This window comes from Podarcis melisellensis (genome assembly GCF_964234715.1).
Source record: "Podarcis melisellensis genome assembly, chromosome: 6".
NCBI classification, from domain to species: Eukaryota; Metazoa; Chordata; class Lepidosauria; order Squamata; family Lacertidae; genus Podarcis; species Podarcis melisellensis.
In genome coordinates, this window is record NC_138538.1 from 81,044,649 (window position 1) to 81,067,631 (window position 22,983).

At 44.3% G+C, this 22,983-nt stretch overlaps 1 protein-coding gene across 5 annotated transcripts in view; it reads right to left on the minus strand.

Moving 5' to 3' along the window:
• Window positions 1-9,787: 9,787 nt before the first annotated feature.
• Window positions 9,788-22,983, minus strand: part of CFH (complement factor H) — a 66,468-nt gene continuing 53,272 nt past the window's right edge. For all 5 annotated transcript variants that reach the window (XM_081914808.1, XM_081914807.1, XM_081914806.1 and 2 more), the window contains 3 exons: window positions 22,590-22,772; window positions 19,349-19,545; window positions 9,788-10,286 (listed from right to left, as the gene is read on the minus strand). In XM_081914808.1, the coding sequence (XP_081770934.1) occupies window positions 10,284-10,286; window positions 19,349-19,545; window positions 22,590-22,772 (383 nt within the window). In that variant the 3' untranslated portion in view covers window positions 9,788-10,283. The remainder of the gene's footprint in view (window positions 10,287-19,348; window positions 19,546-22,589; window positions 22,773-22,983) is intronic.

Consider the following 22,983-nt stretch of genomic DNA (forward strand, 5'->3'; position numbering starts at 1 on the left):
CGAAAAGATTGATTTGTTTTTAACTGTTTTTTTATTTTTCAGATATTTTGTACTTTTTCTGTTTTTTTGTATTTTTTTCTCCTTTTCTTTTTATTTTTCTTTTCTTATATTGTAATTTCCTTTGTTTGTAAAATCTCAATAAATATCTTTTTAAAAAAAGAATTGGAGAAAGTGAGATTTTTGATAAAATTGTGACTCCAGGGCTTAGGGATTTTTTCAAAAAAATCTTTTTCTGCCGGTTAAGTTGTCGAGGTCTGATTTCTTGTCCTGTGATAAAAAGCCTTCTGTTTCCACCGCCAAACCTTTCAGGGGAGCATTTGCAACCGTTTGGCATGATTTTTGAGTAAATTGCCGAAAGTAAGATTTTTGATGAAATTGTGACCCCGGGCTTAGGGATTTTTTCATAAAAATATTTTTCTACCGGTGATGTTGTCGAGGGCTGATTTCTTTTCCTGTGATAAAAAGCCTTCTGTTTCGACCGCCAAACTTCTCAGGGGATCAAAATCAGTGTTAATTTTTGTTGATGCGGAGAAGGCCTTTGATAACATTTCTTGGAGGTTTATAAGAAAAACTTGGAAGGGATGGGAGTGGGACGGGGGTTTGAAAATGGAATAGAGGCAATTTATTCAGAGCAGAAAGCTAAACTGATAGTTAACAATGTGGTGACAGAAGAGTTCAAAATTGAAAAAGGAACACGACAAGGTTGCCCCCTATCCCCTCTGTTATTTATTTCTGTCCTGGAGGTGCTTTTGAACATGATTAGGGAAGACCGGTTGATACAAGGAATACAGGTTGGAGTGAAACAATTTAAACTGAAAGCTTTTGCAGATGATTTGGTTTTAACATTACAGGAGCCAGAATCTAGTACGAAGAGAGTGTTAGAATTAATTTATGAATTTGGTCGGGTGGCGGGGTTCAAACTGAACAAGCAAAAAACTAAGGTTTTGGAGAAAAATTTTACACCTTTGGAAATGGAGGGGTTTCAGAAAGAGACAGAGCTAAATGTCGTTAAAAAGGTAAAATATCTAGGGGTAAACCTGTCTGCCAAAAATTTGAATCTATTTAAAGATAATTATGAAAAATGTTGGTCAGAAATTAAGAAAGATTTAGAGACTTGGTCAAGATTGAAACTTTCCTTGTTGGGTCGAATTGCAGCTATAAAAATGAATGTATTGCCGAAGATGTTATTTTTGTTTCAGACCCTACAGATCGTGGACAGAGTGGAATGTTTTGGGAAGTGGCAGAAAGACATTTCTAGGTTTGTCTGGCAGGGCAAAAAGCCCCAAATAAAAATTAAAATGCTAACTGATGCAAAAGAAAGAGGGGGGTTTGCCCTGCCAGATTTAAGGTTATATTATGAAGCTGCGGCTTTCTGCTGGATGAAAGATTGGCTACTCCTTGAGAACACTGATGTCCTAGATCTGGAAGGGTACAATAATGCTTTTGGATGGCATGCATACTTGTGGTACGACAAGGTAAAGGTCCATAAAATGTTTAAAAACCATATTGTCAGGAAAGCTATATTTATGGTCTGGACAAAATACAAAGACTTATTAGAAGGTAAGACCCCGAGGTGGTTATCACCAGTGGAGGCCAAGGTTCGAAAAAGACCCAATATGGAGGCCGGCTGGCCGAAATATTGGGAAATAATAGAAAAAATTGGAGACAACTGGAGGCTGCAGAGCTTTGAAAAAATTAAAGAATAAGGTGCAAGATTGGTTTCATTATGCTCAAATTCAAGAGGTTTTTAAGTTGGACAAAAAAATAGGATTCCAGGTGGAAAAATCGAAATTAGAGACAGAACTGTTAGAACCTAAGACTAAGGTACTTTTGAGAATGTATAACTTGCTGCTTAAATGGAACACTCAGGATGAGACAGTCAAATCAGCCATGATAAAATGGGCTCAAGATATTGGGTACAACATTATGTTTGAAGACTGGCAAAGGTTATGGACCACTGGAATGAAATTCACAGCATGTAATGCCCTGAAGGAAAATATTATGAAAATGATATATAGGTGGTACATGACCCCAGTCAAGCTTGCAAAAATATATCACCGGTCTGATAATAAATGTTGGAAATGTAAGGGGGCTGAAGGGACATTCTTTCACCTTTGGTGGACTTGTCCAAAAGTGAAGGCCTTCTGGGAAATGATCTATCATGAGTTAAAAAAGGTGTTTAAGTATCCCTTCCCTAAGAAACCAGAGGCCTTCCTCCTGGGCATTGTTGACCAAAAGGTGTTAAAGAAGGATAGAACTTTTTTTATGTATGCAACTACAGCAGCAAGAATACTCATTGCAAAATACTGGAAGATACAAGATCTTCCCACACTGGAAGAGTGGTAGACGCAATTGATGGAACTGGCCGAAATGACGGGCAGAATCTGAGATTTGGGAGAAGAAACAATGGAAGAGGACTGGAAAAAATTTAAGGACTACTTACAAAAACATTATAAGTTGTATGAATGTTAAGAATCTGCATGATTTGGAAATTCTAGCCCCTGCAACTAGACTGGGAGAACAGGAGATTAAGTTATAAGTAAGAAAAAGCTGAAATTTAAAGTTATTTTATGTTTATTTTAAGGTATAAGTAATTGATAAAAAGTACTTTAAATCCAGAAGTATAATATTTGAAAGATATAAATAAGGTACAAAACAAGGTAATAATTTGCTGATATGTTTATTGTAAAGAACGCAGGGTGAGGGAGATGTGGGGAAGTCCAGTTAGTAATGTAAAAATGTCTTTGAAAGTTGGATCGCTTTTTCTTTCTTCTTTTTTCGTTTGTTTTCTTTTCTTTTAAGTTTCTTATATTTCTGACTTTGTAATTGAAAATGTAATATTTTTTTTTTAAAAAAACAAACCTCTCAGGGGATCATTGGCAACCGTTTGGTACCATTTTTGAGTGAATTGGAGAAAGTGAAAATATTGATGAAATTGTGACTCTGGGGCTTAGGGATTTTTTCAAAAAAATCTTTTTCTGCCGGTGAAGTTGTCAAGGGCTGATTTCCTGTCCCGTGATAAAAAGCCTTCTGTTTCCACCGCCAAACCTTCCAGGGGAGCATTTGCAACCCTTTGGCATCATTTTTGAGTGAATTGCCGAAAGTCAGATTTTTGATGAAATTGTGACCCCGGGGCTTGGGGATTTTCCCCAAGAAATCTTTTTCTGCCAGTGAAGTTGTCGAGGGCTGATTTCTGTTCCTGTGATAAAAAGCCTTCTGATTCGACCGCCAAACCTCTCAGGGGAGCATATGCAATCATATGGTACCATTTATGAGTGAATTGGAGAAAGTCAGATTTTTGATGAAATTGTGACCCCGGGGCTTAGGGATTTTTTCAAAAAAATATTTTTCTGCCGGTAAAGTTGTTGAGGGGTGATTTCTTGTCCTGTGATAAAAATACTTCTGTTTCGACCGCCAAACCTTTCAGGGGAGCATTTGCAACTGTTTGGCACCATTTTTGAGTGAATTGCCGAAAGTCAGATTTTTGATGAAATTGTGACCCCGGGGCTTAGGGATTTTTCCAAAAAAATCTTTTTCTGCCGGTGAAGTTGTCGAGGGCTGATTTCTTGTCCTATGATAAAAAGCCTTATTTTTCAACCGCCAAACCTTTCAGGGGAGCATTTGCAACCGTTTGGCACCATTTTCGAGTGAATTGCCAAAAGTCAGATTTTTGATGAAATTGTGACCCCGGGGCTTAGGGATTTTTTCAAAAAAGTCTGTTTCTGCCGGTTAAGTTGTTGAGGGCTGATTTCTTTTCCTGTGATAAAAAGCCTTCTGTTTCGACTGTCAAACCTCTCAGGGGAGCATTTGCAACCATGTGGTACCACTTTTGAGTGAATTGGAGAAAGTCAGATTTTTGATGAAATTGTGACATCGGGGCTTAGGGATTTTTTCAAAAAAATCTTTTTCTGCCGGTTAAGTTGTTGAGGGCTGATTTCTTGTCCTGTGATAAAAAGACTTCTGTTTTGACCGCCAAACCTTTCAGGGGAGCATTTGCAACTGTTTGACACCATTTTTGAGTGAATTGCCGAAAGTCAGATTTTTGATGAAATTGTGACCCCGGGGCTTAGGGATTTTTCCAAAAAAATCTTTTTCTGCCGGTGAAGTTGTCGAGGGCTGATTTCTTTTCCTGTGATAAAAAGCCTTCTGATTCGACCGCCAGACCTCTCAGGGGATCATTGGCAACCGTTTGGTACTATTTTTGAGTGAATTGGAGAAAGTGAAAATATTGATGAAATTGTGACTCCGGGGCTTAGGGATTTTTTTAAAAAAATCTTTTTCTGCCGGTGAAGTTGTCAAGGGCTGATTTCCTGTCCCGTGATAAAAAGCTTTTTGTTTCCACCGCCGAACCTTTCAGGGGAGCATTTTCAACCGTTTGGCACCATTTTTGAGTGAATTGCTGAAAGTCAGATTTTTGATGAAATTGTGACCCCGGGGCTTAGGGATTTTTTCAAAAAAATATTTTTCTGCTGGTAAAGTTGCCGAGGGCTCATTTCATGTCCTGTGATAAAAAGCCTTCTGTATCGACCGCCAAACCTCTCAGGGGAGCATTTGCAACCGTTTGGCACCATTTTTGAGTGTATTGCAGAAAGTCAGATTTTTTATGAAATTGTGACCCCGGGGCTTAGGGTTTTTTTCAAAAAAATCTATTTCTGCCGGTAAAGTTGCCGAGGGCTCATTTCATGTCCTGTGATAAAAAGCCTTCTGTATCGACCGCCAAACCTCTCAGGGGAGCATTTGCAACTGTTTGGCACCATTTTTGAGTGAATTGCAGAAAGTCAGATTTCTGCTGAAATTGTGAACCAGGGGCTTAGGGATTTTTTTAAAAAAAACTTTTTCTGCAGGGCAAGTTGTGGAGGGCTAATTCTTTTTCCGATGATAAAAACCCTTCTGTTTCCACTGAAAAACCTCTCAGGGTAGCATTTGCATCAATTAGGGACTATTTTGGAGTGAATTGCAGAACGTCAGATTTTTGCTGAAATTGTGTTAGGGATTTTTTTTCAAAAATACCTTTTTCTGCAGGGTAAGTTGTGGTCTAATTTCTTGTCTTGTGATAAAAATCCTCCTGTTTTGTCTGAAAAGCATTTCAAGGGAGCATTTGCAACAGTTTGGCACCATTTTTGAGTGAATTGCCGAAAGTCAGATTTTTGCTGAAATTGCGACAGAGCGGCTTAGGGATTTTTCAAAAAAGAAATTTTCTGCACGTTCAGTTGTTCAGGGCTAATTATTTTTCCTATGATAAAAACCTTTCTGTTTCCACCGAAAAACCTTTCAGGGGAGCATTTGCAACCGTTTGGCACCATTTTTGAGCGAATTGCCGAAAGTCAGATTTTTGCTGAAATTGCGACAGAGCGGCTTAGGGATTTTTCAAAAAAGAAATTTTGTGCAAGTTCAGTCGTTCAGGGCTAATTCCTTTTCCTATGATAAAAACCTTTCTGTTTCCACAGAAAAACCTCTCAGGGGAGCATTTACAAGAGCTGGGCAACATTTTCTGGGGAGCATTTGCAACCGTTTGGCACCATTTTTGAGTGAATTGCAGAACGTCAGATGTTTTCCTGAAATTGTGACCACGCGGCTTAGGGATTTTTCAAAAAAAGTTTTTCCGCAAGTTCAGTCATTGAGGGCTAATTCTTTTTCCGATGATAAAAAGCCTTCTGTTTCCACCGAAATAACTGTCAGGGGAGCATTTTCAACAGCTGGGCACCATTTCTGAGTGAATTGCAGAACATCAGATTTCTGCTGAAATTGTGACCGCGCGGCTTAGGGATTTTTTTTTTAAAAAAAATTTCCGCAAGTTCAGTCGTCGAAGGCTAATTCTTTTTCCAATGATAAAAAGCCTTCTGTTTCCCCCAAAAAACCTTTCAGGGGAGCATTCACAACAGCTGGGCACCATTTTTGAGTGAATTGCAGAACGTCAGATTTTTGCTGAAATAGTGACTTAGGGATTTTTTTTGAAAAAAATGTTTTTCCGCAGGTTCAGTCATCGAGGGCTAATTTTCCCCACGATGATAAAAACCCTTCTGTTTCCACCAAAAAACCTTTCAGGGGAGCAGTTGCAACATCTGGGCACCATTTTTGAATGAATTGCAGAACGTCAGATTTTTTCTGAAATTGTCACTTAGGGTTAGGGACTTTTTTTTAAAAAAAGTTTTTCCACAAGTTCCGTCATCGTGGCTAATTCTTTTTCCGATGATAAAAACAAATCTGTTTCCACTGAAATAGCTTTCAAGGGAGCACTTGCAACTGCTGGGCCCCATTTTTTTAGTGAATTGCAGAATATCAGATTTTTGTTGAAATTGTGACTCCGGGGCTTAGGGATTTTTTCAAAAAAATCTTTTTCCGGAGCTTAAGTTGTGGAGGGTTGATTTCTTGTTCTGTCAGTATAAGCCTTCTGTTTCCGCCGCCTAACCTTTCAGGGGAGTATTTGCAACCATTTGGCACCATTTGTGAGTGAATTGGAGAAATCCAGATTTTTGCTGAAATTGTGACCCTGGGCGTCAGAATTTCACAAAAAATCTGACCTTATGCAATTCACTCAAAAATTGTGCCAAACCGTTGCAAACGCTCCCCTGAAATGTTTGGCAGTGAAAACAGAAGGGTTTTTATCCTAGGTTAAGAAATCAGGCCTCAACTCCGGATGCTGCTGAAAATCTTTCTTTGAAAAAATCTTTAACCCGTGGGGTCAGAATTTCACCAAAAATACTGACGCCATCCAAATAACTCAAAAATTGTGCCAAACTGTTGAAACTGCTCCCCTGAAAGGTTTGGTGGGGGAAACTGAACAGTTTTTATGCTAGGCTAATTAATCAAGTGTCAACTACTTAACCTGCACAAAATCTTTTTTTTTTTTTTTGGAAAAATCCCTAACCTGCGGGGTCAGAATTGCACTAAAATTCTGACATCATCCAGTTCACTCAAAAATGGTGCCAAACTGTTGAAAATGCTCCCCTGAAAGGTTTGGTGGGGGAAAGAGAAAGTTTTTTATTCTAGGCTTAGAAATCAGGCCTCGATGCCTTACGCTGCAGAATTTTTTTTAATTTTTAAAATCCCAAACAATTTCCGCAAGAACCTGACGTTACCCCATTCAGTCAAAAATGGTGCCAAACGGTTTTAAATTCTCCTCTGAGAGGTGTGGCAGTGGAAACAGAAGGGTTTTTATCATAGGCCATAAAATATGCCCTCGACACTTTCACATTCGGAAAAACATTTTTTTTTTAAAAAAAACCCTAACCCGCTGGGGTCACAATTTCAAAAATTATGAAATTCACTCAAATATGGTGCCAAACTGTTGCAAATGCTCCCCTGAATGGATTGGTGATGCAAAAAGCACGTTTTATTATATACCCAAAAAAACAGCCCTCAGTACTTTAACCTGTGGGAAAATGTCAGTATTTTGGCGAAGACCGTGACCCCTCGTTCTGGGCACTGAGGGCTCATTTTTCAGCTTACCTGGAAATGCGGCGTTTGCACCAAAAAGCCTTGCAGGGGGCAATTTGCAGGTTTTTGGCATCATTTTTGAGTGAATCTCACACTTTTGGGATTTTGGCAAAATCCGTGACCTGCGGGCATTGTTTCACTGATGGTTTTTAATTGTTTTACTGTTTTACTGATGGTTTTTTAAATTATTTTATTTGCTTTATGTTGTGATGTTGCATTCTGTTATTGTTATTTATTGTTTGTATGATGCTTTGTGACTTGTGTGAGTGAAAAGTGGCTTTGGAATGTATGAAATGAGCTGTAGGCATTCTTCCGTCTATGGGTGATCAACATTCCTCTGCCAAACTGATAGGAACGGGGTCACCAAGTTGATTATTAGGAAAAAGGAGACTTGAAATACACTGGCAAATTTTGGATGCAAAATGGTTTGTTTAGCATGAACAGTTTTTTTCATTTTCAAAAAATGTGAAATGGTGTGGACAAGGACTGATACCCTATACTAGTGGTGGCAAACCTATGGCATGAGTCATTGTGCCAGCAGTGCTGTTGTTTGGGGTATTCAAATTGGGCAGCCACTTCTCCCCACATTTCCTCGTGCGTAAACCAATCCCTCAAGTGCGCGGCTCCCACAGCAGCTTAGAGACAGTTTATTGGCCGCCAAGCAGGTGTTTTCCTGCCTCCCCCCCCCAGCGATTGGTGGGATTTTTTGCAGCGAGCAGGAGATAGTCAGCGGCTGTAGTTCGTGTGATTGGTTGCTGCCTGCGATTGTTGAGACTATGTGTTGTGTCTGCTCCGTGTGCCACAGGAAGTATTTATAATACATGTGAGTGTTCCACCCCCCAAAAAACAACATTGATCCAAGCCCCCCCCCCCAAAGCTCTGCAAGTCTTGGCACTCCACTCCAAAATTCTGGGCAATGCCCCCCAAAAGCTCAACAACTCATGGCAGCCCCCCACAAAAGCTTGTTTTTTAACGGTATATTAATTATTGTTGTTGTTTATTCGTGTCTGACTCTTCGTGACCCCATGGACCAGAGCACGCCAGAGCACTCCTGTCTTCCACTGCCTCCCGCAGTTTGGTCAGACTCATGTTGCTAGCTTCGAGAACACTGTCCAACCATCTCATCCTCTGCCGTCCCCTTCTCCTTGTGCCCTCAATCTTTCCCGACTTCAGGGTCATTTTCAGGGAGTCTTCTCTTCTCATGTGGTGGCCAAAGTATTGGAGCCTTAGTTTCAGGATCCGTCTTTCCAGTGAGCACCCAGGGCTGATTTCTTTCAGAATGGAAGGTTTTATCTTCTTGCAGTCCATGGGACTCTCAAGAGTCTCCTCCAGCACTATAATTCAAAAGCATCAAGTCTTTGGCGATCAGCCTCCTTTATGGTCCAGCTTTCACTTCCATACATCACTACTGGGAAAACCATATCTTTAACTATATGGACCTTTGTTGGCAAGCTGATGTCTCTGCTTTTTAAGACGCTGTCTAGGTTTGTCATGTTAAATTGCTGTGTTGGCACTTTGTGATAAATGAGTGGGTTTTGGGTTGCAGTTTGGGCACTCTGTCTCCAAAAGGTTCGCCACCACTGTCCTATACCCTTTTAAAATGTGGGGGTTTTTTTGGGGGGGGTTATTGGGTTGTTGTTTTCATTTTGATTATTATTTATTATTCATTTATAAAACAGCAAAATATATAAAGGGAGCAAGAGAACTTAAGATTGGGAAACAGAGAAGCAAAAGAAACAAAATCTATCCCTAGTTAGGGAACATGCACAAGATAATGTTATTGCATTTTGGGAGTGCCAGAGGTATATGATTGCTTACTGTGGAAAACAGGACTAGAAAGGCTGATCTGACAGATACTTTCATGGTTTGTTAATATTGGGATTTAAGGGCATAAGAAACAGATCGTTACTCCCAAATTCCAGTAGCCACCAACGCAGCCACATATCTCGATCTGTGGGGCTGTTAATATGCCAAAGGGTCAATACGCTTGTCTGAGCATATTCACAAGCAATAGTAATAGTCAGGGACATAATTTGGTCTTTCAGATTTCAGCAGTGTCCTATGTGGGGCCCAAATTCAGCAACCCCCCCTTCTGTTCTGTTCAATTCACCATGTCATGGTTGTGATGCCCTGTGATGCCCCAGCCTCAGTGCCCAGTGCAGCAGAACTAGTCACACTGATCTAAATCCGCCTCTGTAATACTACAATCCTATAAACGTTAACCCAGAACTAAGTTTCAACGTACTCAATGGGGTTTCCTCCCACAGGTATGTCAGTTTGCTACTAGTACATTAAAAAACCAATAATTTGTATGCTATGCGTTTTTATTATATACTAACAAAGGACACAATTTTTTTTAAAACAAGTGCTTTTATTTTTATTTTTTAATGAACATAATAGCCCTACAAGCTTACAAAAATTCACTGCAGTTTTACACAACTAGTGAATTATTTACAGCTGCTGGTCCTCACTGAGAATTCAAAAGTCCAGAGCTGGAAATGTTTATACAAAACTCTCGGGTTACTGTCTCCTGGTGTATTTCTTTACTTCCTATAACATTTTCCACGATGCTTTAAAGTAGAATTTATTGAAAGTGAAGCAGGCCTACATCTATACTCATTGTATCAATCCTTAAAAGTTACAAGTGTGTCTTCAAGGAAGTAGGCTTCCAATTTTAGGTCCATGATCCTTTGTGAGCAGGTGCATATAATCCATGGGAAAATCTATTGGTGTTTGTGAAGAAGTAGCTTGATTTGATAATATTAAAAATAAATCACCAATGAATTTTGAAGATCAGGTGCTGGTTAAAAATGTCTTCTGTATGCTTCTTCCAATTACTTTTGTTGTCACTGTTAAATAGAAAGAAAGCAATGAAAATGTAAGATTACATACATACATAATTATCCTTTGTGTAGATACCTACTAAAAGTATTTGATTAATTTATTATATTAAACTGGTTCCATCTGCAAGCAACACTATGTAATAATTATAAGATGGTTTCAATTTTTGTGTGTCTAGAGTCACTCAACAGACACTGATAACCCCATTGCACAATCATTGCTGCCATTATTACTTTCCCAATTATCTGTGTTACAATAAAAGGTCAAACATCATTTTCCGTGAGTGATGGCATTAAAAATCACATTCCACATGTACAAAATATGCCTTGTTAGGCAAACATTTTTGATATTGATAGATAAACTTTGACACCAATTTAAAGGGTTGGACTCAACCCAAGTTAAAAAAAAAAAGGTAAAGGACCCCTGACAGTTAAGACCAGTCATGGATGACTCTGGGGTTGCAGTGCTCATCTTGTTCTATAGGCTGAGGGAGCTGGCGTTTGTCTGCAGTTAGTTTTTCTGGGTCATGTGGCCAGCATGACTAAGCCACTTCTGGCGAACCAGAACAGCGTATGGAAACGTCGTTTACCTTCCCGCTGGAGTGGTACCTATTTATCTACTTGCACTTTGACGTGCTTTCGAACTGCTAGATTGGCAGGAGCAGGGACCGAGCAACGGGAGCTCACCCCGTCGCGGGGACTTGAAAAACCAGTCAGAAATCAGGTGCTAATACAGACTCAGTGTTGCACCACAAAGAAGAAGAAGAAGAAGAAGAAGAAGAAGAGGAGGAGGAGGAGGAGGAGGAGGAGGAGAAGGAGGAGGAGAAGGAGGAGTTGTAGTTTGGATTTGATATCTCACTTTATCACTACCTGAAGGAGTCTCAAAGCGGCTAACAATCTCCTTTCCCTTCCTCCCCCACAACAAACACTCTGTGAGGTGATTGAGGCTGAGAGACTTCAGAGAAGTGTGACTGGCCCAAGGTCACCCAGCAGCTGCATGTGGAGGAGCGGAGACGCGAACCCGGTTCACCAGATTATGGGTCTACTGCTCTTAACTACTACACCACACTGCTGCTGTATTTATGATACCAGCTGAGATTTTTTTTGGGGGGGGGGTGAATTATGGAACTATCCTGGGGAACATTATGAATCCATTCATTCAGAGTGAAAGAGCAACAAGAGATGCTTACTGCACAATGTGATGATTCTGATGCTTAGGAGCACTGAAGTTTAAATGGTCCTGGTGAATTTATTCTAAAGGCTGAGTAAGGAAGTGCTAACACACTTGTGGCATTTCATACCCAAAGTAGATTGTGTCATGGCTTAATTTGGGCTTTACTTGTGGCAGCAGAACTACTTTTTCCTCATTTTAATTCTGCCTAGGACTTTGAGAGAGAAAGGAGAAAACAGTGAAAGAAAGGGAAGGTGAGAGGAGAAAATAAGAGATGATGAACAACATTGCGTGTTGAGTTCCACAGTACCACCCCCCAAAAATTCACACATCACACGTTAATTTTTGTTTAGGTTTTTGGCATAATTTTGGCCACAACTTTATTCAAATACAGCAAATGTGAGTGGTTGCTTAGGCATTGGTTTGACTATCTGTCCTTGCCCCCAAAGGACAGAGCTGGAACTTCTGGGCACCACCAGAAGCCAGCATGGGAAACAAATATTGGGGAGAAATGAGGCTGGGAACCAGTCCAACACCTCTCACCCTCATGTTCCGGTGGGGCTTGCACGGCCCAAGTCCGGCTCCACGGAAAAGGACGAATGAATGGCAAGCCCCTGGATTCCTTTAACGGAATTCCCTTTCAGCATCATTTGGAGGGGTAGGCACTTACCCCTCCAAGAACCAATTTAACCAATGCCTAACCGCCAACCTTACAAGTTGTGACGATTTGCTACGCAGTAGGCAAAAACCAGATGGCACCAGCCAATCAGCCAAATGGCAAAATTCCTACCAGGCCCCCGCACCAAGGCGAACGACCCCATGACAGGCATAGCAAGGTCAATAAACCAAGAACCACCCTATAAAAAGGGAGGGAGGGCGGGTGATCCGTTGCAAACGACCAAGAGGCCGTCCTATCTTCTGGCTCCTATATTTATAGCCTCTGACCCCTCCTTCAAATTGGCAACACTCAAAAATCCCCAGCAACCCAATTAACCCTTCAAGGCTTGGGTTCCTTCCAAAATATGCCTAGTCATGATGGTGGTCTGTTCCCCAACCGCAACACGTGCTCTCTGTTAGTGAGAACACGCTTTGCGTGTTGAGTTCCACAGTACCACCCCCCAAAAATTCACACATCACACGTTAATTTTTGTTTAGGTTTTTGGCATAATTTTGGCCACAACTTTATTCAAATACAGCAAATGTGAGTGGTTGCTTAGGCATTGGTTTGACTATCTGTCCTTGCCCCCAAAGGACAGAGCTGGAACTTCTGGGCACCACCAGAAGCCAGCATGGGAAACAAATATTGGGGAGAAATGAGGCTGGGAACCAGTCCAACACCTCTCACCCTCATGTTCCGGTGGGGCTTGCACGGCCCAAGTCCGGCTCCACGGAAAAGGACGAATGAATGGCAAGCCCCTGGATTCCTTTAACGGAATTCCCTTTCAGCATCATTTGGAGGGGTAGGCACTTACCCCTCCAAGAACCAATTTAACCAATGCCTAACCGCCATGGAGCCCACAGCTCACCGCCAAACCACTCACAGCCCCAGCCAAGACCTCAGCTTGGCCACCACCGCACCTAACCAAACCTCATTCCCAGGATCAGAAAGGTGCGTGCCATCATTTCGAAACATTGATGGCCTCTGAGAAGAAATCTCAGGATGAAAAATCACGTCTCCACCCAGCTCCATGATCTTTTTCGACACGGCGGAGTTAATGCGTTTTCTGGCCCTCTCAATGGCGGCTGGGCAACGACTGCCCCTCCACGCACGCCGTTGCAGCAGCCTTGACCAAAATATTTTTGCTGTAGGGACCATTGCCCGCAGCACCTCCAAGTCCAACATAATTAGAGCACGCAAGTAAAAACAGTCCGTAGAAACCAGGTCGTTCTCACCCAGCTGCACCACAATGGCCGATGGGGGTCCTTCCCGTAGCAACTGCCTCCTGATCCGAGGCAGGAGCTCCGACCAGCGCATTCCCCGTCTGGACAGCCAAGACAACTGAATATGTGAAGGAAGGCCGAGACCTGGACCCATTCCAGACTGCCGTGCTGCCACACCTGCCCAGTGGATGATGCTGTGCCCCACCATCCAAATGCGAACAGCTGCTAAACCTGAGATGAATAAACAAAACAATGTAAGGATCACGCTTAACGAATATAACTCCTGTACACATCAGATTTCCATCGGCCCAATTCCTTTATCCTGGCCGCTGACAAGCCCCAATGGGCTGCCGTCGTTGCGGCCCCAATCCTAAATGAATGAGGGGCGAAATCAGATGCTGAGCCGCCACCCGCCGCAATTGCCTTTCGCATCACTTTCGCAAATTGATGCCTCGTTAAGGGTGACCCATCCTCATGCCGAAGCAGAGGCCCATCCCCTTGGGTACGCACAGCCATATACCTCCTGACATCTTTTACCGGGCAGGGGCCTGCTTCACACGTAGCAGGGAGGCGAAGGATGGCCCCTTTGCCCCTCTGGTCCGTCTTGGAATGCCTGATCGTGATTCTTAATTCGGCAGGGGCTAACTGTATGTCCTGAATCAAAATGCCCCGAGTACGGCCGTCCCTGTGTATTTCCACCACTATTTCCCCCACTCGTAAGGCACCAAAAAAGGCAATAGAGAAAGCGGCTGAGAACAGGCGAGCCTCATACCCTGACCAGCACACCCCCCGCAGCTTTTTCCTCATTCTGCACAACATGTCAAAAGATATGGGTTGCCTGTTTGCCGGCCTGGACGGGCAAAGCCTACTCCACCCCTCCAGGGCCTTGCGAACAATATACTTCGCACAAGGATCCTTATCAAAGAACACCTTACAGAAAAATGCTATTGCGGCAGCTTGCATCCTAATCGTCCTGGCCGCCCGCCCCAATTGGAATAAATGAGCCAAATATCGCAACACCTGCGCAGACGTGGGCGGTACCTCTTTTACCTCGCAGGCGGCTTGCCGCATAAAAATTACAAAATCATCCCAAACTTTTGTATAAGATCTTAAGGTAGAAGGGGAAACTGATGCCGCTACTCCCTGCAAAACTAATTGCTGCCAAGGTTCCAGAGATGATCCGGGAAATATTCCGGACGTATTCGTGCCTCTGGAACCAGAAGTCTGAACCGCTCCATCTGAAAACGGGACAGAGCATCAGCAATTTCGTTAGACACCCCAGGAATAAAACGGGCTGAGAAAACTATGTTAAAACGTAAACAGTGCAACACAAAGGCCCGCAAAAGGGCCGACACCCGGGGGGAGCGTGACGACAGTTTGGCCAGCACTGTCACCACCGCCTGGTTATCAGTCCAGAAGCAGACACGACGGTTCCTGAATTCCTCGACCCACAAATGCACAGCCACTGCAATGGGAAAAAACTCGAGAAATGTTAAGTCCCGCGTAATCTCTCCTCCCTGCCATTCCTTTGGCCAACGTTTTGCACACCAACGGCCCTTCCAGTACAGCCCAAAGCCAAGCGAGCCCGCCGCATCAGACTGCACCTGGAAGTCATTATGCAAGTTCAAAGTATCTTGCCACAATGAGACCCCATTGAATTCCTGAAGGAATTCCAACCAGATGGAAAGATCGGCCCTCACCTCATTGGAAAGGCGCACCCGATGATGAGGGGCCTTAAGACCAGACGTGAGCCGAGCCAGGCGAGAACAAAAGGGGCGCCCCGGTGCCACCACTCTGCAGGCAAAATTCAAGTGTCCCAAAAGTGACTGGAGCTGCCTAAGAGACACCTTCCTCAAAGGGATCAATTCCTCTATTACCTTCTTCAACGCCACCAGTTTGTCATTTGGCAAACTGGAGGTTTGAGCTACCGTATCCAAAAGGATACCCAGGTAAGTAAGCCGGGTGGAAGGACCCTCCGTCTTATCGGCGGCTAGGGGCACCCCCATTTCTTGAGTGAGTTCGGCAAATGCGCGCAGCAGCACCGCGCAATCACCGGAATCAGAATCTGAGGCCAGTAAAAAGTCATCCAAATAATGAGTAACACCGCCCAGACCAGTTTTTGATTTAAGGGCCCACTCCAAAAAAGTACTAAATGATTCAAATGCGGCACATGCGATTGAACATCCCATAGGCATAGCCTTGTCAAAATAATACTTGCCCTCAAACTGAAAACCTAGCAGCCAAAAATCTTCTGGATGAATTGGCAAAAGGCGAAAAGCAGACTCAATATCGCATTTTGCCAATAACGCTGCCCGGCCAAACTTCCGAATCATCTTGATCGCTTGATCAAGCGATGCGTACCTTACGGAGCAAAGCTCCGGGGGAATAACATCGTTGACTGACGTACCTTTCGGATGTGACAAATTATGAATCAAACGAAATTCACCTGGCGCCTTCTTTGGCACAATACCCAGTGGGGATATATGCAGATTATGAAAAGGGGGGGCGTCGAAAGGACCAGCCATACGCCGTATGGCCACCTCCTTTGCAATCTTCTTGCGGGCTATCTGAGGAAGCTCACGAACTGATTTCTGATTAGCAGGATTCCGTGCCACGGGAGTCATGGCTACCGGAATCCGAAAACCATAGGAAAAACCATCATTCAAATAACATGCAGCATCCCTGTTAGGGTAAGCCTGCAACCAAATTTGTAAAACCTGCCATCGAACCGGCGTGTAAGCTAGAGAGGTCAATGCGCTATTTCCCTGTTCCTGGGGCAGTAGAGGACGTGGTAGGTTTGGGGGTTTGCTGAGAACCCCCTCTTCCCCCACGAAAGGGCCGCCGACCCGCAAAACAAGCGGAAGCAGGGTGGAAGCCATTGCATCTTTCACACGTGTGAGAAAACTTGCACCCCGGGCGCTGGCAGGAGCCTTTGTTGAACTCCCAACAAAACAGGCGACGGCCAGTCTTTGGGGACCCTAGCTTAGCCTTTTGCAGATCCGGCGCCTTTTTATCGATGAGTGGGGCCACATAAGAGGTCCACACGTCAAGATCCTTACGATCCCAGCGGGCCGAGGGGATCTTTGCCGCGCGGCGCCTGAAGTTCTCATCGTATTTTATCGCGGCTTTTTCACCAGCTCTGGAAAATGCAGAGCGAACGATGGAAAGATAAACCATCAAGTGAAGAGATCTCCTAGGATAAGCTGCCATCACCACTCCAGCGAAGACCTGGAAGCAATCGAGCCAGAGCTCGAAAGTTCTGTCAGCTGAGGAGGCGCCAGGGCGCTTTTTGGAAGAGCTACCCTTCTCCTGGTCCTCGGAGGGTGGGGCCAACTTAAACATGTCCACGTAACGGCCATTCAATATCCTAGACCTTAATTTTGATGGCAAATGCAACCCCGGAATAACATCTCTGGCAGAATTGGTGGAGACTTTAATGTCAGGCACCAATACGCCGTCCCTATACTCTTGCTCAGCGCCATACTTGGCCCGGTGAGTGTTGGACCGACGTTGCCAAGCCCACTTTGGAAGCCCAGAGGCAGTTTCTCCAAAACCCCAATAAAGCCCCAATGAACTGCCTGCCTCCTCATCAGAGCTAGACGATGACGTACCGGTATCAGATGTAGAAGAGTCATTCCTCCCCCGCTTTGCATGCTTCCGGGAAGATCTCCTGCGGCGACGCTTTCCGCCTGAAGACTTCCTAGCCGGAACTGGTAAGCTGTCCTCAATGGAAGACTCAGAGTCCCGGTTTGGCTGCGAAGGACCTGGGACTGATGGAGAAGAAACTACACGTGAGAAGCTGGAGACTGAATCTGCCGCAGCCGGGGGGAGCAGGATCCCACCCCGGCGGGCAGAAGGCGCCGAAGGGGCCCCTCTCCCTGAGGCTCTCCGGGAGGAACGGCCTGACCTCTGCGCCCTGCCATGCAAAGCAGGTGAGTAATGGGACTGGGAAAATTGGGGGCCATTTCCCCTGCCCCCAGCTGACAATCCTTCTCTTCCATCCTCGCTAGATGACGATAGCAATGGCGATGACGCCCCCACTGGAAGAGACGGCCCAGCTGATGTAGACGGCTGACTGGAGCATTGCTGCAGGAAACCGTCCATCTGAGCTGCAAAGCGAGTCAAAGCTGCCGGGTCGCCGGCCATGCTGGCCACCAAGGACTGCACCCGCCCCACTGGCTGTCCAGGAGCAGGTGAGCGTAGCGCCTGAGATGGGCCTCTAATAGGCCGTTTTGCAGTGGAGGATAGGCCAGGGCGAGCTGCAACCTTCTTTGGAGCCATACCTGCTATAATGGGAACAAGTGAAAAACAAGATTAAATTCACCACAATAATTGCAATTACAATTGCTATGAACTGCAGTGGAGAATGGTAGGTAACCAATCCCCTTTCAGACGAAAGCACCTTCACTGTTGTTCTCACAAACAGCTCCCTCAAGGATCAAATAACCAATAATTAGTTAAATACACAATTGAATAACTCAACAGTCGCAAACAAATAAAGGAACAAATCAAACTATAATTAAGCACCTAAATTGTAGATATTATGCAACGCCTAAAGGCGGCCAGCAGGGGGGGGGGAGGCAGCCAGTGCAGGCCCCAATTAAAAGAGGTGCCCCCTCAATTGAGCAACCTGTGAAACAAAAAGGCCTAATAAAATCGATTCAATCAAAGCAAGCTAAATTAAATTTATTATTATTAGTACTATTTTTAAGTAGATGCAATGTTCAGGCCAGCCAGCAGGTGGCGCTGGTAGGCCTAGCCAGAATAAATCAAAGAAGCTGCAATACCAGCCTGGCCACAGGGGGAGCTCACGAGCAACGAGTTGTAATAGCTCCCGATGGCCACCAGAGGGCGCACAGGCAATCGGGAGGTAAACCAGCACTCCCAATCGCACCACGCGAACAAAATGGAGGGCCGCAGTGACACAGCGAGATCAACGCAGCACGTAAAGGCCGCGCCGAGGCCCAGAAGGCCCGCGCGGGCCTCCCGCGCACCTCCGCTACTCCCGCAGCGCCTCTGCCTGGCCGCGCGCCCTCAAAAAGGTAAGCAAAGCAGGCGCTAGCCGCGCCAGCGCCCGACTCTAATTTTCGCTTTTCCTTTCCTTCCCCCAGCGATCCGGGCCGTCGGGAGCAAAAACGGCAGCCGCGACGGATCCGGGAGCCGAAGGTACGTCCAGGTAAGGCCTAAACGCACTGTACGGGGGGGGGGTAGGCGGGATGGAAGGGGAACCCGGCCTCAACCGCAGCCGCGGAGCCGCGGGAGAGCGGGAGAAAACCGCAGTAAGAGCCTGAGGTCGAGAGGCAGATGCCGAGTCCTGCAGGCTCAGGCAATGGCGGCAGACCCCTACCCACCCCAAGAACTCGGGGTCCGAAACCAATTAGTCTGGGCGCAGGCAGGGAAGGCAAAGCCTCCCCCGGCTGGGGGGGGGATCCCACCCACAGCCTTCTTATAAATAGAGATCTATTAAGAGGGGTAAAAGAAAGGAAGAAACACAGGCGGGTAGGAAGAAAGCCAAGGAGAGGGACAAGGGCGGAGAATGAGAGGAGAGGGAATAAAGGAGAAAAATGGGGAAGAATTAAATAATAAGGCCAAATACAACCGATTCAGGTACAGGCTGCTCCTTGATCCGTTGCAAACGACCAAGAGGCCGTCCTATCTTCTGGCTCCTATATTTATAGCCTCTGACCCCTCCTTCAAATTGGCAACACTCAAAAATCCCCAGCAACCCAATTAACCCTTCAAGGCTTGGGTTCCTTCCAAAATATGCCTAGTCATGATGGTGGTCTGTTCCCCAACCGCAACACGTGCTCTCTGTTAGTGAGAACACGCTAAAAAGAGTAACTCTGGGAGGAGATGAGTAAAACAGGTATAGATGGATAAAAATTGAAAATATGCTGTAGACCAAGAAAATTTCAAAGACATTTATTTTGTAATGCACATTGCTTTCTATAGCTTAACAAAAATCACAGCTATGTGTGTTGAATTTTCTGTTATTATGCTTTAACTGCAATGTACCTACAGGTATACATCTTGGGTAGTCCAACTTGCCGTCTCTACATTGGGCTCTGAAGGGAGGTGACGATGGGTGTTTCTGAAAGCCCCTTTTGCAGGCAAACTCTGTCACGTCTCCAGATGCGGAATAGATTTTATTAGCGTATTTCCACTTCAGCTGTATATTGTTTCGATTCATATCTTCTTCAGTTGCTGTACAAGGAGCTGTAGAAAGGCACAAATCATGTCATCTAAGAGATTAATTTGACAACGAGGAATTCACTTGACCAAAACAAAAAAACAACAACTCTTTGGATTGTGTCCAAAGTTAGTCATACTCAATCAAACCCACTGAAATAAATTTAGATTGATAATGTGGTCCCATCAGTGGGTCTCCTCTGAGGAAAAATAAGTAAAGCTTGGGGCCTACTGTACCTAAAAGTTCATTGACTTCTGTCAAATGAATAAAGAAATAGCAATTTGAATATTTTTCCCATTAAAACCAATTGGGAGTCACAAGCTTTAGATTTTCTGAGTTGAGAATCAGCCAACATGAAGAATGCATCAGTAGCAGTCCACATTTAATTCGGCGCTTTCTGAATTGGGGTCTAATACCAATATTATTATACATTATATACCAGTATGTGTTACAGATAGGTAGCCGTGTTGGTCTGCCATAGTCAAAACAAAAAAAATTCCTTCCAGTAGCACCTTAAAGACCAACTAAGTTAGTTCTTGGTATGAGCTTTCGTGTGCATGCACACTTCTTCAGATACACTGAAACAGAAGTTTCCAGACCCTTCTATATAGTGAGAAGGTGGGGAGGGGTATTACTCAGAAAGGTGGTGGGAATGGGTGATTGGCAGATAGCTGTGATGAGCCTGTTGACGACTCTCCTCCCACCACCCTATCTGCCAATCACCCATTCCCACCACCCTTCTGAGTAATACCCCTCCCCACCTTCTCACTATATAGAAGGGTCTGGTAACTTCTGTTTCAGTGTATCTGAAGAAGTGTGCATGCACACGAAAGCTCATACCAAGAACTAACTTAGTTGGTCTTTAAGGTGCTACTGGAAGGATTTTTTTTTGTTTTATACCAGTATGTGGTTTACCAAGTTTTTCAAGAAGACCTCAGCACTTTTTATTCCAACATGACCTTTTTGGTGGGATGACAGAAAGGGCACTTGGTAGTGATTTTATTGACAGTCCTTCCATTGTTACATCATTCCATAGTGAAACTAGGGGCTTCACAGCATTGGTAGGGAAATCCCCCAGAGCAAAGGGAATCTCTCATGTTCTATAGGTTTCCATCGGCAGACCATCCCAATGATCCCCTACTCCCCCCTGCAGGGAAACCTGCTACCACAAAGTCAACTTCACCAGGACATAATCCACCTGTGACAACCACTCCCACCAATGGGACATTCACAATCTGCTTTAGGACAAAGGTCAAATTGAAGGTATGACATAAATCGGGCCCACATTGTACTGATAGACCCCTGCTGTTGTCATGGTAGCTATGAGGTCTTTGAGTCGGTCTGGACTATGCAGCCTCAGCATGTAAATGAAGTCTCCAAGCACAAATATCGCAAGGGCTGCCACATGAGAGAGGGAACAAGCTAGTTTTTTCCTGCTCTGGCTCAAACCAATGGCTTCAAGTTACAAGAAAGGAGATTCTGACTAAACACCAGAAAAAACTTTCTGACATTAAGAGCTGTTCCACCTCCCTCAGGAGGCTGTGGACTCTGCTTCCTTGAGGTTTTTAAGCAGAGGTTGGATAGCCATCTGCCATGGATGCTTTAGCTGAGATTCCTGCATTGGAGGGCTTAGACTAGATGACCCTTGGGGTCCCTTTCAACACTATGATTATATGAAGTGCTTGGGGATTCTCCAGTACAACTCCCCAGATCATCTCCACTAGCTTAAACAGAGAGGCTGGTGAACATCAGATCAAACAGTACACCAACAGGATCTCTGTTTTGTGTCTCTGGCCCAACAGCAGGAACAACTCAACCCTGGCTCCCAGGTGGATTGGCTTCCTGGAGAGGAAGATAGCAGGTCAGCCCCCTCATCCATGATCAAGTCATGGAGGAATGTTTTATTGAGGCCTATCAGGGCATTCAGTAACAGCAGAACAAGATGTGAGGGTTGCCAGTAATTATTAAGTAGTGGGTTGACAAAGCAGACGATACAGAGATTTCTCCAAGCGGTTCTTTATAGTAAGCTGGAACTGTTAATGTTATTGTTAATGTTCTTCTTAAACTATTGATTTTTGTCCAAAATATTACAGTGGTTCCTTGGGTTACATACGCTTCAGGTTACAGACTCCGCTAACTCAGAAATAGTACCTCGGGTTAAGAACTTTGCTTCAGGATGAGAACAGAAATCGTGCGGCGACAGCGGGAGGCCCCATTAGCTAAAGTGGTACCTCAGGTTAAGAACAGTTTCAGGTTTAGAACGGACCTCCGGAACGAATTAAATTCTTAACCTGAGGTACCACTGTACTACAGAAGTTTATAAGTACTCAGTTCCAATCACACACTCTTGCAGGAGATACTTTCCTGCAGACCAAATGGGTATACAGTGGTACCTAGGTTACAGACGCTTTAGGTTACAAACGCTTCAGGTTACAGACTCTGCTAACCCAGAAATAGTACCTCGGGTTAAGAACTTTGCTTCAGGATGAGAACAGAAATCACGCTGCGGCGCGGCAGCAGCGGGAGACCCCTTTAGCTAAAGTGGTGCTTCAGGTTAAGAACAGTTTCAGGTTAAGAACGAACCTCCGGAACGAATTAAGTACGTAACCAGAGGTACCACTGTACAACATGAAGTTATAGATATGATTAACCTTGAGGCCCATCTAATAGTTTGTTGATGTCCTAGCTGTTTGCAGGGAGAGGCATTGAGGGGAATTTGAATTCACTGCTGCGAGGAAAGTGGAAAGTCAGTGTCTGAGAGGAAAACCTTGCAAAGGGAAAGAGCTTGTGCATTCTGGGGGACTGTTAGACCACATGACTGCCTATTATTATTAGTAAAGGCATCCAGAGTTTGGTGGTTGGCTCACTTTGCTTCATGAGAGAACTACCTGTAGTTTGTGGGAGGAGCTGGGATGGAGGGTAACTAAAAGTGTGTAGTAAAGCAAAAACACATATAGAACAATGCCAACTGCTGACACCACACTGGTGCCACTAGGTCACAGGTTTTTGAATTTATTGAATATCCTTCAATAGAACAGAAAAAGCAAATATTTAGAGAAATTTCCTGTACCTATGCATGTTGGTGTATCTGTCCAATGCCCGTTGACACATTGTACATATTCATCTCCTTGCATATTGTAGAGAGCTTGGCACTTATACTGTACATATGCCCCTGGCATATATTGTGAAGTTGATGTGCCCAGAAAGTCTCCATTTTCAATAGGAGGTGGAGGACCACATTTTCCTGCAGCATCTGTGGTGATGCATTGAAACAGAAAAAGGAATCTATTACATGGCACTTATTAGGATTACACATATGACTGTGCACACAAGCATTTCTAGAATTCAGCTTCTACATCAGGAAAAAAGAAAAATATCATGCAAAGATTTAATTAAAAAAGGAAGAAAAGTTTTAATATACGTTTTATTGAGCTATGTATATCTGCTGGGTGAAATAATCAGTG